This window comes from Typopeltis vanoorti, chromosome 19 (genome assembly GCF_054136105.1).
Source record: "Typopeltis vanoorti isolate ZY-2024b chromosome 19, IOZ_Tvanoo_1.0, whole genome shotgun sequence".
NCBI lineage: Eukaryota > Metazoa > Arthropoda > Arachnida > Uropygi > Thelyphonidae > Typopeltis > Typopeltis vanoorti.
The window spans coordinates 85809804-85826473 of NC_143567.1; the positions used below are offsets into that span (position 1 = coordinate 85809804).

Here is a 16670-nt window from a genome sequence, read left to right on the forward strand (position 1 = left end):
AAGTCAAGATAAATGGTACTACCTCATCCCAGTGCCATATCTTGGCAGGTGCACCGCAGGGATCCCTACTGGTTCCATTACTGTTCTCTATATACATGTCAACCATATGGCACAACCCATTGTTATCCATCATGACCCTATATGCGGATGATACAGCATTATTAGCCAGATCTCTTCGGTCACACCTTGTTACTAAAAATCTTCAAGAAAACCTTCTAAAGTTAGAAAAATGGTTCTCCAAATGGAGACTATAAGAAAATCCCCCAAAAAGCTCAGCAATTCTCTTCATGAAAAGATCGATATCTCCTACAGGTGACGTCTTACTATTCAATACTAAAATTCCCTGGCAGACAAAAACAAATACCTTGGTGTCGTGCTCGACTAAAAAAACTTTTAATCAGCACATCAAGATTACGTGTGCAAATGCATATAAAGTCATCGTCCAGATCTACTCCCTAATTAACAGGAACAGCAAGCTAAACATCAGAATCAAATTGCTTTTATACCAGCTAATGATTCGCCCCGTAGTCACTTACGCATCTCCAGCCTGCAGCCATACCTCCAATACTAATATTCTCAAACTGCAACGTGTACAAAACAAGTGATTGCGAATGATTCTAAATGCCTCATGGTTCGACAGAAACAATGAACTTCATCGAGATACAAATATTCCATATATCCTTTCTTTTTACAATCTTTACCAACAAAGTTTTTCCTAAAAACGTCCATACACCCCAACGATCTAGTTCAGCAAGCAGTAGCCTACGATGCAACGGAGATATTTAAACATAAAAGACCAAAAGCTATTTTAACTTCCTGTAGCGATACATAATCTCCATTCCCATTCAGGGCAAGCAAACTACTCATAAAATGTTTCCCAAAGTGTAGCCCTAACAGATAGCGGGGAACATGAAAAGCATCTTGCTTCACCCTTAAAGCCATTAATGTCAATAGTCAATTATTGCAAATGTATAGCACATTCCAGCCATATGTGGACAGATTTATTCTATAGTTTATAGAAAGATGAAGTCCGATCTGTCTGGGTTGACAAAAATAATTTTGACAAAAAAAAAAGAAAATAAAAATTTATGCTAATATGCATCATTGATAATCTCTGCTCAGGATAAAGTATTCGGCTGTGACGTCAGAGGAGATGTATTAGCATTTTCTCCATATCAGCCATTAAACAACAAACTTGTCATGTGCTACAGTAATAATTCGTTATGCATTCAGAACTCTGCTAGAAATTTTGCTTCAATTATTTACGATTAGAATTCCAGCACAATGCAAAGAGATTTCTCCTTTAATTCTCTTTTTATAAATGTCGCCGCTTTGAAAAAAGTGTTCATTATCATTCTTAATAGGATCCTCTTCATTCTAGTTTGCTGTGGATATGAAAGACACGGTGAGTGCAAAGATAAATAATAGTAAGCAGTGCATTACATACACTTTTGTAAGAGTAAAGCGATTCTGGTTAGCGACGTTTTGATTTATGAGCTTGTTTTTGTTGTATTAAAAGTGCACATTACTCTCTCAATCTTTCCAACGATTGCTAGTATGACAACTGGTTACCTGAACGATATTTTACCTGATATTTTATATGGATTTAAAAGGTCTACCTTGTCAAAGGAAAGAAATATGTCGAAGCTGAATTCAGTGGCGCACCCAGAGGGGGAGGGGAAAGGGGCCCGGGCCCCACCCCCCCAAAGAAAAGGGAAAAACACTAGAAAATTTTCCAAAAATCTTTTCCTAATTAAAATTCATTTTTTTTATTTATGTTCTGTCGTGTCTTCGATTTCTATACTACTTATGAATTAGCGATCATTGCAGATGCTCAGTCATAGGTCGTATAAGATGCATAGTGTGTATTCGCAAATCATCTACTCAACTAGGCCCCCCCCCCCAAGGTTAATTCCTGAGCGCTCGGCCCCCCTCCAAGATTAAATCCCGAGTGCGCCACTGGCTGAATTAGTCTCAAGCACAATAATTCCCAAGCCACTATTGGATAATTGCTTAGCTTCATACCTACTTTTAATTACTAAATTATTCTTTTTACCTTGTGCTTCTAAACGATTAAATCAGACGTATTAATAATTATTTGGAATATGCTATCAAGAACGGTTTCTCTGGTGGTTCAATATAAGCAACCTACCTTAACTTAAATCTCAACCAGTTCGATCAGATTTTTATAGAACTGGATAAGATTTAAATTTAGGTATTAGATGTACAATACGTAAGGAGGTAATGTCCTATCGAATCATTATCTAGAAGGTTTTAAGAAGCGATCATCCTGATTCAAACTTATCATTTTTATCTCTTATTAATTATTTATTGTTGTTAATTACGATGCCAAATTTGATGATAAATAATATTCTTCCTGTGTACATTCGCTGATAATCAAACACGTTGTGGAAGACGATGCCATTTCCGCCTACTGCTGCAATGCACTCGACGTAGATCGATGCTTCCATCGAACTGGGAACACCATAAGAGTTCATTGCGTTGTATCATTGTAGATTGTTGGTCTCGTTGTAAATGAATCCCGATGTTCATTCAGCCGAGTCCACAATATATTGATTTGTAATATATATACTATATATATATATTACAAATAATATATATAATATATATATATATAATACTATATATATATATATATATATATATTACTTTACACGAAAGACTTTGAATTGTGAAATATTTTGTTTAATACAACGAAACCAGGTATTAAGTTCTTATTTACGTTTTACTGCCCCTGATCACGCTATACGTTAAAGCTCATAAACTCGTTCAATACATTACAAATGCAAACCTCACCTAACGAATATAAAATAAAATCCAGAAGAAGCCAAAATTACGACTGATATTGAATATTTAAAATTAAATCTCCTAATGGTCATACCTTCAATCAAATAGAGTCATAGTCAGTAAAAGAAATGGAAATTGCATTCAGAATATCAGTTGCTTACAAGGAACTGAGTGTGTTAGCGACCATTGTCTAATCAGTGCCATACTTAAGATTAAAATAAACCTAAATACAGGCAGCTCTTGGTTTACTCCGGTTCAATTTGTTATGTCCCTATCTCACGATCTTTGTTTGTTTGTCTTACAAACTGCTTTCGTCTATATTCTTCTAACTTCTATTTTCAAAACACCATCAAAATTTCCACTAATATCTGAGCTATTGTTCTCCGTAGTATCCCTAGTATTTGTATTTTAACTGCGCCCTTTGGGATATTTAGTTTAAGATATCTTATACATAAACAGAGAAAGGAACTGAAATAACTGAAAGTGTAACTATTGCAGTCGTGACACTATTTCTTATTACTCAATCTTAAATCCTTAAGCTTCCCGTCTCTTAACATTAATTCCCCGCGTAGTTAGGCTTGAATGTTTCTAAGCGGTGCATTGGACTAGCAATATCAGACAACTTCTTTTATCATTAAACAAAAGGTTTATTATTTCTCTAAACATAGTACATATCAAAATACACAACTAAATTACTTACACACTAAAATTAGCTTAATACAAGTAGTTGGGCTATGATTCGACAAAAGTTACTATGATCATGCCGCCACAAAATTTTTATACAAAACATGAATTCCCCTAACATAAAAGTTTCAGATCATCACACATTAAAATATTATTCAGCTCCAAGTACATTAACACATACATTAACTACTCCAGCACATATTTATGACAATTCCGATTCTCTACACATCACACTAGGCATTCAAATTCCTCAGGCTACTTGGTTACTCAATTTACACTAATCATACTCAATATTCATTAACACACAACTATGTCATTAACTTTCCTTTTACCATATAGTAGACACTCAAGATTCTTAGGATAATTAATTATTCACAATTTATCAACTCTAGCTAGCTTACTTTTAACACTCTCTATCAAATTCTAAAGTCCTATTATAATTTCTCCCTAATCACTTTAACAGTTCCGTAATATGACAATGGTATCTATCACATACAACTTCTAGTTAACATAAGACAAAATTCACAATACCTTTCTTTAGCTTCACTTACGGGCCTTCACCTTCTACTGAACAAACTTGCTTGCATAACTTCTTACAATTCTGGGCTATATGAACTTCTGAACCGTCGGCTGTACTATCCGAAACGAGGACATCGATATTTTCACAGCTTCCTATGACTATCTGGTATATTTCGCTTTCTACATAGGAATACGGGAATATCTTTCCCGTTCACCTTCGATTCCTTGTTGTGGCATGAGGATATATGCCATATCTCTCCTCTCAGGAACACCGTGAAATCCACTAGAAAACCAAACTAAAACCACCGCGACTATCCAAACGTTTCTTCTCTTCTCGCAAAAAGGCAAAAAGGCCTCAAGCCTCCTTGACCACCTAAACGTCTCCCCCAAGACCCAAAAGAGCCTACTCCTCGAAAATCCAAAGTCAAAAAAGAAAGACTCTCGAAGGGGGGGTTACCAACCCTTTTATAGCTGCTCTCCTAACGGCGCCCTTTCTTACTTCTTTTTCCCACCTCCTACTTGTTTTCCATCTGTCTACCAATTGGGTGGCATTTTGGCCGCCATACGCCTTATAAGGATAATAAATCAATCGACCGTGAGATGCGGTGACTGATTCATTCAATCCAATTACCCTTGGATGGTAATGGATGGCAATGCTGAAGCCAGTGAAGCTCTGACTGAGGCTCGGCTATTGCTGTTACCCTCCTGCCATGATCAGAGCTTTAATTGCTCAATAACACCTTATCCCTACACTGTCCTCTACAGATAACGGGGAAGATGAAAAGCATTCTTGCTTCGCCCCTTTAAGCCAGTCCTTATAAGGATATTTGTAATATAGAGGGTTGGTGAATATAGATAGAGGGTTGGTGAAGGGAGTAAATAATTTATATAGAGGGTTGGTGAAGGGAGTAAATAATTTATTTGACCTTGGAGGGTAATGGATGGCAATGCTGTAGCTAATGAAGTTCTAACTGAGGCTCGGCTATTGCTCTTACTCTCCTGCCATGATCAGAGCTTTAATCGCTCAATAATACCTTATCCATACACTGTCCTCTACAGATAACGGAGAAGATAAAAAGCATTCTTGCTTCACCCCTTTAAGCCAGTCCTTATAAGGACTATATCTGTATAGAGGCCTGGAGCCATACCTCCAAGACAAACATCCTCTAGCTACAAAGACTACAGAACAAATGCCTGCGAATGATTCTGGACGCCCGGTGGTTCATCAGGAACGCCCAGATCCACCTGGACATAAATATCCCCTACATCTCTCCACTACTACGCTCCCTACCAGAAAAATTCTTTATGAAGACATCTATCCATCCAAACCAACTGATACAACAAGCCGGAAACTATGACGGTAATGACTACTGGAAACATAAAAGACCGAAAGCCATCCTAACACCCAACGACGAATAACCACTTCTGCCCACTCAGGGCGAGCTAAAATAGCTCACAAATCTCTCCCATCACAGCTCCCGAAACAGACAACAGGGAATATGAAAAGCGTCAAGCTTCGCCCTCTGCGCCATATATGTCCTGCGTCCATATCTGTATAGAGGGAATACAGAGAGAAGACAGATCCTTGGAGGGTAATGGATGGCAATGCTGTTCCAATGAAGTTTAACTGAGGTTCGGCTGTTGCTGTTATCCCCCAGGGGCGCTGAGATTCGAGAGTTTTTGAGTTCGCTCTTTTAAGGTTTTTGCCTTAAGGGAGCAATTTGAGTCTCCGTGGAAAGTGTTCTCCGGGACAGCCCGCTGAGGGGCTTTGTCGGTGAATGCTTTTCTTCGGAATTTGAGCGGTTCTGCTCGGTGGTGGCGTGTGGGTGGAAGGCCATCACTGAATGGAGCCAACGCTGAGATGGACGGTCTCTCGCCCACAAACGAGTGGCCTAGGGATCGTCCGAATTTTTAGAGACGGCTTTACCTTTAAATATGGCAATGCTGTAGCCAATGAAGTTCTAACTGAGGCTGGGCTGTTGCTGTTACCCCCTGGGGCGCAGAGATTCGAGAGTTTTGAGTTCGCTCTCTTAAGGTTTTTGCCTTAAGGGAGAAATTTGAGTCTCCGGAGAAAGTGTTCTTCGGCACGGCCCGCTGAGGGGCTTTGTCGGTGAATGATTTCCTTCGGAATATGAGCGGTTCTGCTCGGTGGTGGTGTGTGGGTGGAAGGCCATCACTGAGTGGAGCCACCGCTGAGATGGATGGTCTTTCGCCCACGATTGAGTGGCCTAGGGATCGTCCGAATTTTTAGAGTTGGCTTTACTTACACATGGCCAATGAAGTTCTAACTGAGGCTTGGTTATTGCTGTTGCCCTCCTGCCATGATCAGAGCTTTAATAGCTCAATAACACCTTATCCCTACCCTGTCTTCAACAGATAACGGGGAAGATGAAAAGCATTCTTGCTTCGCCCCTTTAAGCCAGTCCTTATAAGGATAAGGATCTGTACAGAGTTATAAATAAAATACTCATATTAAATATTACATTAAATAAAAAGTGATTAATGAAAGGGGCCGTCGCCACCGTAAACTGCAAACACAATAATTTCTTCAAATTGTCAATTTTTATGGCTTACAAATCAATTTAAGTTGGATTATTCGAAAAGAATATTGAAAATTATAATTGCTTAACGTAATATTTATAATTTTATCTTTTCATTGAAATACGGGACATTAAGCTGTCCCTGCAAGTACAATACGGAACAGCAAAATTCGATGTAAAATACTGGACAGAACCATGTCTGGCAAGCCTACTTTTGGACGCATTGAGTGCGAGTCAAAAGCCGTTATTAATGTCCGTAAAGCGATCTAGCTGTGCCAGGAAGATGTGCTCAGCAGTGAATTATATTTGATGAATGTAACCGCTTAACTTATGAAAATCCAAGAAACACGTCTCTTGGATTTCAGAATTGTTAGCTCAGCAGCAACAGAGCCCGGAGAGAAAAGTCAAACAAATGTATTGACTTGTTAAGATAGAAAGCTTAGACAACGGGGATGTTTTTGTAAAGGCAAACATCTTCGGTGTTATCTTCGTTCGATATTTATCCCTATTCATGGCACAAGTGGGGATGTGTCACTGTCGCTTCACTTCCGTAACATGCATCATAATAAGAAGTCAGTTTTCTGCCAAGTTTAGTTACTTCTGTGTGTCAAGAGAATTTCATCGCAAGAAATTTACACCAGAAAGGAGATCTTCCACAAGAACAAGATACACCTGCTTAAAAAAGAAAATGACACGAATAAGGTTTCTTTTTTTATTAGTTAATTATTTAAGAAAGGTGGGAGAAAATACCGATTGAAGATTAACAAGATTTTTAAAGAAAGTTGTGCAATAAAAAGGAGAACAATGAGGATTATCTCTTCGAATTTCGAAAAGATTTCGAATAGCGCGTTCAATATCATGCGAAGCGAGAAAAAGTTCATAAAATGGAAAGAGTTCTGAAATTTGGTGTGTGAGTTGAATAAGAATACCTAAAAATGAACATTAAAAGTAAAAACATAAATCAATAAAAGTAAAAAAAAAAGAAATAAAAGTAAAAGAAAATAAATATAACTTTATTCATACGAGAGATAAAGCATTTTTTATCGAAATAGTAAGCAATAATCGCTTGAGAACTTCGAGCATTGCATGTCAACCGAAAAACGATCTTAATAATAAAAAAAAGTTATTTTGAACATTATTTCAAGTTTTATATTCAATTATTTATCATATAATTTAACCACAAGGCATTGAAAGAGGGCACTTTGATACCCGCTACGGATGTATTTCTACGTGCAAAATTCATAACCATGTTATCCATTACTTAAAATTTTCCAATTACTTGAAACAGCAGGAAACACTTTTTAAACTTCACTTTTAAACATTCAATTTGGAGACAATTTCGTTTTCCAATTGCTCAGTTCGAATATGCTTGTGCGATGTGCACTAAACGGTGTTAGTACTGTATAGCAGTCTAGTCTCTGTACTGTTCTTTCCAAATCATCGCACCAAGAGTTAATATATCTAAATTAATTTCGTCAATAAAGTAAATAAATAAATTGTATAAAATATATTTCTGAGAATATCTTTGAAAACGTTTATGTACTTTTGAATTATTTGTATGTTACTGTGTATTATATCATCATCGACATAACACTCATTACCGGTATAGACCATATTGGTCTGTTCCAGTCTCATTATCCATCCAATATCCCTTTTTGAGGTCTACTCTGCCATGTCTTTCCAATTGGCTTATATTTTAGTATTTGTTTATGATGTCGGGTGTTGGCCATTCGGTTTACATGTTCTATCCATTTTTGTTTATAATTGTTTAGTTTTTCTTCTATTGATTTTGTTTTTAGTTCTTTTAAAATGTCTTCGTTCCTTTTTTTGATCTAATAACGTGTATTTTGCAGTTCTTCTTAATCTCATTTCACTAGTTTTTATTCTTTGTTTATCTTCTTTGTTTATTAGCCAAATTTCACTGCCATATAATAATGTGGGCACTGCTAAAGTATTGTATATTTTCAAGCGTGTTTCTTTTTGTACTATATTTTGATTGAGTATTCTATTTATCAGGTCTATAATCTGTAAAATTTTGAAGTTTTTAATTTTATGTCTTCTCCTTCATATGATATTTCACATACAAGATAACCGAAAGTATTTATCTGCATAATTATTTTATTATTAATAACTATTAGCTATTATTAATAACTAAATTATACGTTGCTCTTTGTAAATTGTCTTCCTTATCTGATATTATTACCTGATCATCTGCAAATGACAGCGTATTTATTTTGTTATTCCGGGAAATTTCTATACCTTGATTGTTTAAGGTGTTCCACTGTATTAATATTTCATTAATGTAAATATTGAAAAGTGTTGGAGACAGAGGGCATCCCTGTCTTACTCCTTTATAGATTGTTTTTCACACAAATTTTCGTTTATTTTTATTTTTATTTCATTATCTTTATTTCCAAATTAAATTCTCTTCTTTTTCTATAAGTAGATTTAAACAAAAAGCTGCATCTATTGTAGAGCGTCGTGTATTATATTGACACACCAATAATTTAAATTAATGCATATAGATAATGCAACATATAGTATCTTTAAATAAATTTGAATCGAATACCCTTGGAGGGTAATGGATGGCAATGCTGTAGCCAATGAAGTTCTAACTGAGGCTCGGCTATTGCTGTTACCCTCCTGCCATGATCAGAGCTTTAATTGCTCAATAACACCTTATCCCTACACTGTCCTCTACAGATAACGGGGAAGATGAAAAGCATTCTTGCTTCGCCCCTTTAAGCCAGTCCTTATAAGGACTATAAATAAATTACTTATTAATTGAAAAATTAATTAATGGAATATTGGAATACATTTGGAGGCAGTAATTTTCTTTTTTTTAAAGAATATTTATAAGTAAGGAAAAAATTTTGGAAATTCGGAAAAGAACAGTATTGGAGATTATCTGAATAACTGCAAGCATGGAACTGGACTGTCATTTCTAGAATGATTGCGGGAGAGAGAGAGAGATTAATGGTAACCAGAAAAGAAGGTTAAGATCAGTGTGTTCTCATTATCGATACAAAGGTAAAAAAGCGTTTTTTTTTCATCTCTCTCGATACCTGCTCATACATAAATGGTATATTAAAATGACACCCTATCTTATTCTTGAATAATGAAAAATGTCAGTGTTAAATAAAGAGAAAAATAATGGAATTTGGTTGGCCATTAATTTCATTATCATAAAAGCTAGGCTACTGAAAGGAGGCAAGAAAAAGAGAGAAAAATGATAATGAGCATTTAAAGATTAAGAAATTAGAATTCTTAATTTGGCATTTGCACTTTTATTGATAAAAAAATAAGAAATGTAAATGCAGGGTTTGTTAGTACACCCTTACAGACAATATATTTCATAAATACTAAAATAGGAAATGCATAGCCGTAATGAATTAAGGGGGATAGATTGGGAATCAATCGACAGTGAGATGATTGATTCATTCAATCCAATTCAATCCAATACCCTTGGAGGGTAGTGGATGGCAATGCTGTAGCCAATGAAGTTCTAACTGAGGCTCGGCTATTGCTGTTACCCTCCTGCCATGACCAGAGCTTTAATTTAATAGCTTAATAGCACCTTATCCCTACACTGTCCTCTACAGATAATGAGGAAGATGAAAAGCATTCTTGCTTCGCCCCTTTAAGCCAGTTCTTATAAGGACTTTTTTGAGGGAATGGAGTGAGGGGAATCAATCGACCGTGATATGCGGTGATTAATTTATTCAATCCAATACCCTTGGAGGGTAATGGATGGCAATGCTGTAGCCAATGAAGTTCTAACTGAAGCTCGGCTATTGCTGTTACCCTCCTGCCATGACATGATCAGAGGTTTAATAGCTCAATAACACCTTATCCCTACACTGTCCTCTACAGATAACGGGGAAGACGAAAAGCATTCTTGCTTCGCTCCTTTAAGCCAGTCCTTATAAGGACTATAAGGACGAAATCTAAATTTAAAGCCATGTCTAATTGTTTGTATTTTGTAAATATAAATAAAAATATAAATACATGTATAAACATTTAATATATAAATAAAAATATAAATATAAACATTTAATATATAAATAAAAATATAAACGTAAACATTTAATATATAAATAAAAATATAAAAATAAACATTTAATATATAAATAAAAATATAAACATAAACATTTAATAGGGAATAATTTGTTTGGTTCTACTGCATAATGAAAGCGTTATTAGTATGGTTTATCTATAATGAATCTTATTTTAGATTTAATACATTACTCTATTCACCTGACCCAAATTTTATTTTATTGCGTGAAACAGCGAAATCAACGTTTTGAAAAAAAACAAGAAAGTTTACCATAATCAGAAAATGAAATTCCTAGACAATTTATGCGGATATAAACATACCTCTGCTCCTCTTAATAGTCAGCAAATTCCTAAGGCAGGCAACAGCTGAAATATTTACAAAGCACACAACCATTATTATGATCATTAACTGGAATTCTTGATCTAATCAGTGTATGTAGCATTATTTGTAAGTTTGAGGTAATTTTATCTTAGGTTTATTGCAAATGAGTTATATAAAGTATCCAGATATCTAGGAAATTGCATAAATGGGATGTTAAATATTTGTTTCAATAATGAATTACCGTGAGTTGGCATATTGAAAAGAATTATAACACCGGAAGAAAACTCACCTAAAATACTTTATTAGCGTAGAATTTTCGCCTAAGACATCGTCATATCATAGACAACGTCAGTTGAAGATCACAAAGTGGCAACTGAACCTTAACAAACAATTCTAAAAAGCGCCACCTAAGATATCTAATGTAAGATAACTAAAAAGTCAGAAAATGAAAATTTCTTAACTTATTAAATATATATATATTTAATATAAGTTAAGAAATTATTAAATATTTATACTTATATATATATATATATATATATATAAGCAAGCTTATGAAATTACTTGGTAACCCTAATATACAGTATCCCCAAGTTAAAAAATTAATTACATTTATATCTCCTCCAGAGATTCTTATTAAAAATGAAAACACCTTGCAGCAACGTATAGGCAAAGTCGATAAGGTTCTGTATTACTAAAACCTTGATATTTCTGAGACTGTTCAGCGTGAAACCTGAAAATAGAACTCATGAGCAGGAATTTGTAAAGTTCATTTTATTTATAATTACAAATACAAATATAATTACAAATAAAAATTAAAGTAGAAGCAACTAAGGTAGAAGCTTATGTCTGCCAAATACTTATGTTCTACGGCTAGTTTGTCTGTTTTGGGGAAAGGAAACTTGGATTTTTGAGAAGAAACCCTTTGACTTCCATATGAGATGGGGTAACTGACCTTCACCTGGAAGATGCTTACTTCGTAGATTGAATTCGAACCTGGGCCTTTCCAATGGATGGGCAAACGTCGCGCTACGAAGGCGGTCTCTTAGTTAGGAAGGTGAGAAAAACTTAATGGAACCGAGAATGGTGAACTGCACATACAGGATCAATGACTGCCCTGTCCTCTCCTCCCATTTAACCTTCTGTTCTTTATTTTAACTCAGTTAATCCGAACAGCAAACCTCAAAGATCTTCATAATAACTGGTATTGATTATTTTTGGAAGAATGATTGCTAGTTTTTGGATCTTAGTTTTAGATACAATTATATTAGATGAAAGTATTATATATAAAACCGAATTGATAGGAATATGTAAGGTACACATCGTATTATTTACACTACACACATGCACAAGGAAATTCTATTACAGTAAAAATAACATCCTTAAAAAGAATACTTTTATAAGACCGATCTTTATTTATTGCACATAATCGAAGACTATTTCGTTACTCACGATTTTGGTGTCGTGGGAGAATAAGAAAGGGGAACGAAAAAAGAAAATACAATACAATTGATAAAAATCCTTCGCTCTGTCGAAATCGAAATTTAATAGTTTGTAGTCGCTTTGAAGTCTTCTCGGTGTGTGCAGAAGTCTCTTTTCATATTAGCATAGCGGAGATTGTCTACTTGAGTAGAATTATTCTTGTAGCATGAGAGAAACGTCATGAGATTGAAAGAGGTACTTCCCCCTCACCCTTCTCCTCTTCTCCCCAACACGTTGCAAGTCGATAACAGTAGTTCACCAGGAAAGATATTTGCGTTACAAGATTCATCCAAGACGATGACGAATTTAGACGATTTCCGAGTTCATGTTTTAATTTATTTTTTTATTGGCTTAAAATTGAACGCAATAGAAAAAAGGCAACTGCACGAAATGAAACAAAACATTTTCAATTTCGTATTTTCAGATAAACTTCATGATGTCACGGATTTTTATTCAATAGTTCTCGATTTTAATTGAGTTCTGATTAATATTAAGAGTAAGAATGTTTAAAATTATTAAATATTCAAACATTTAATCAGCACTAGTTTTTTTTAATCATGATTATTCTAAACATATAGAAATGTTACTGTGCTCATTGTAAAATGACAAAACTTAACGTTAAGTTCAGTCATGTTGAGAGCACGTGCCTCTTTATAATTCATTCAAAGCACGATTCAGAATTTAGAGATACGAAGTGTTAACATTACCGCTTATTCATTCAGCGATGCTAGCGGCACGAAGGATTAATCGAATAAATTAACTGCAGGTGTGGTTATTTAATTATTATCACAAGCCTAAAAACTTTATGAAATTTAAGAGTTACTCGTAACGAAACGAGTATCACGAGGACTAAGCATTATTCGGATTAGTAGCGCCCTCTACGTCTGACAAAACAAAACAGCTTTGTGGTGTTTCCATACTGTCTCAGACTTCAGTAATCATAACTTATGCATATAAAAATCTTAACATGTTTATAAGATTTATGCATGTAAATATTGTGTACAGTAAACACCCAGTTTTGGTTTTATAAGAAAAAAAGAGGAAACCAAAACAAACGCTAACATGTACACCTTTCGACTCTTGAAAACAGATTTTATAGTACAGTCATCCCTCGACTTACGTCCGTTCGAAGATACGTCCGTGATGCCATAATGCAGTGGTTTCCCAAACTTTTTCGATTCTCGGCGCCCTTGCTGAATCCATGTTTTCCCAAGGCGCCCTATGTCAAATTCTAACAAGTACAGTATGGGAAATAGCGAATAATTGTTTTAAATTAAAGGGTTAGATAAAATTAAATAAAACACGTATTTAAGATCACATAAAAAAGTAATTGACTAAATTCAACTAATTATCATTAGTGGGATGGATGAGCCTGTTGATCACAGCACATCTTCTCAAATCTTGGAATCAAACTGGACACAGCCACCCTCATTTCCTTCTCCACATTGATTTTCGCGGGATACCTAGTTTTTATTACAGCGACCACCGAAAATCCAGCTTCGCACAAATAAGAAGTCGCAAATGGAATTAAAATTCTCTGAGCTTTTTCACTCAGAAGAGGATATTCATCTTTTACTGATATCCAAAATTCAGTTAATTTCATGCTACTAAATTTTGTTTTCAACGTATTGCCGCAAGACAACTCAATAAAATTCTCTTCTTCTGCAGCTGTAAATTCAGATGAAGCACTGGCATTAAATGGATCTTGAATCCATGCAAATTTATCGATATTATCAATTTGAAAATCTTTCTCAAACCAGGTGATGAGTTGTGATAAGTGTTCTTCAAAAATGGATTTCATACCTCGAGAGAAATCAACTCCATTGGAGGTGAAAAACTGTTGAAACAAAGGGAAACATTCTTTGCCTCCGTCTTCATTCATTTTCTCCCAGTTTTAGTTTTTTTATAAAAGCTGAAATTTCATCAATCGACTTTAAAAAGTGCATGTTGCATCCCAGCAGGGAGAGATTCAGAGCATTCATATTTTCAAAAATATCACATAAGTATGCTAGGTTTATCAAAAAATCGTCATTTACAAAATTTTCGGTATACTTGTGGTCTTCGCCTTTAAGAAAAATATAAATTTCCTTCGCAGTTCAAACGTACGAGACAAAACATTACCGCGATCAAAAAACTAATGTTAATATTTTTCAAAAAACATTAACATTAGTTTTTTGAAAAACCTTGCCTTCAACGGCCGAGTTTTTATAAAGTTTACTACATTCACTATATTCTAAGAGCTGGTTCAATGTAGGACTCATACATTTTGACGCCAGTGCTTCCCTGTGAATAACGCAATGGATCCACAGTGCATCAGGGGCTTTGCTTCGAATAAGTGCCTGCAATCCTCCATAACAGCCGGACATAGAACGAGCACCATCGGTACAGACACCAACGCACTTAGTCCATTTCAAATTATTTTCGGATATAAAATTATCAAGGATCTCGAACAAGTCTTGAGCCATAGCACCAGCAGTGAAACTTTTACAAAAGAGAAGGTCTTCTACAATGTTATTACCATCTATAAACCGTACATAGCAAATCAAGTGAGCATCGTTATTATTATCTCTGGCCTCATCCAGCTGCAACCCAAATTCCTTCCCTTTTATTTTTTCAATTAATTGATCATTGAGGTCCTCCGCTATGTGCTGCATTCTACGACTGATGGTGTTATTGGACAAAGGCACTTTTGAAAGCAGCTTCCCAGCAGACTCACGGATCATAATGTTCACCATATCTAGCAGCCGGTTGAATGAGTTATTCTGCGAAGGTATGAGGCTTCTTATATTTTGCGATTCTACGTGCCACCTTGTAAGATGCTAGCAAAGCATTGCTGAGTATTGACGCCTGCTTATAAACACTACCTTTTCGTTGATTTAACTCTTTTAACTTTCTGGTAAAATAGTCACGAGATGTACTAACCATGCTGGGATGATTGGTTTCTAAATGGCGTTTCAACTTACTTGGTAGCATGCACGCTGGTGCCAAAATTGTCATACACAGAACACACTGCGGCCTTCCTTCACCATTGACGTCTGTCGACGTAAAACCAAAGTCCAAATAACTGTTATCATATTTTCGTTATTTACGCTTCTTCACTATTTGACGGTGTGCCCCCTTTATTTTCTCTCTCACAACGCTTATTATGTTTATTAAAAACCGATCCATTTTTAAAAATACATACGAGAAGAAATACTTCAAAAACTTCACTTGACTAAATCACAACAATATTCAGTTGATACAATCTCCGAAAACATTCAACACTAAGACCTCGCGAAACAGACGGCTATTTATATACGAACACAAAGTACCGAGAAAGTTCGAGAAACTTAATGATTGTAGAGCGCCATCTAGTAACCGTTTGTAGAGGCTTCTGCAAACAGTTATTACTAAGTGATAACGGTTTTCAGTTATCACTTAGTACATACAGTTGGGGCGCATGATTACAATGAAATCTCAACATGCGTGCAGTAACGTATCACAGAAGTAAATTACAATATAGCTGAACAAAAAAAATAAATAAATAAATAAATAAATAAAAATAAAAATAAAGTAAAAATAATAATAAAAAAAATAAATAAATAACACATATAAAGGTCATTTGACACAATTTTGTATGACAGTTTCCCATACTTTAGGAATAGTAAGAACGTCGTTACGGTTTAAATATAGTCCGTGTAGTAGGGCTTCAGCACTTTCTTTGTATAAATGTTCATGTTTATATAAAGATCTATGCAAAAGTTTCGACTTTTCCCATTGGATCCTATGGTTTGGATTTTCAATTCCGTGTTGAGAGAGGTCAGATTTCTGCGGTTTGAAAAGACGAACGTGGTCTTGATGTTTCCGAGATGCGTTTCTGAACAGACCTACCTGTCGGTCCGAAGTAAGACAATTTGCAGGAGCATCGGATCTCATAAACGCCAGGTAACATCAAAGGTGAGAGTTTGTCCTTAGGAGACGGTAACAAGTTGTAAATTTGGTTGATAGGTTTGGAAGTAGTGGCAAAATTGTATTTCTTCATAATTTTAGAAAGACGTTCGGAGATGCCTTTCACGTAAGGTATGGAAATCCTATGGACTTCTTCCTGTTAGGTTTGATGTGTGGGAAAGTGACTGATGATTTTTTGAGTTGTTTTAGGATTATATCCATTTAGGATGGCTGTATTTTGATTACTTCTAGTTCTTGGTTTAGAGATTCTTCAGAAGAGCAGAATTTGTGTGCTCTGGAAACTAGTGATTTAATAATGCCAGAATTTTGAGATG

The 16670-nt window shown here is 35.3% G+C and overlaps 1 protein-coding gene across 1 annotated transcript in view; it reads right to left on the bottom strand.

Moving 5' to 3' along the window:
• The window catches only part of LOC150096311 (zinc finger MYM-type protein 6-like), a 53976-nt gene extending 38833 nt beyond the window's left edge, over window positions 1-15143 (bottom strand). The window contains exon 1 of the mRNA XM_090409030.1: window positions 14627-15143. Within this exon, the coding sequence (XP_090265156.1) occupies window positions 14627-15143 (517 nt within the window). The remainder of the gene's footprint in view (window positions 1-14626) is intronic.
• Between the last annotated feature and the right edge of the window lie 1527 nt (window positions 15144-16670).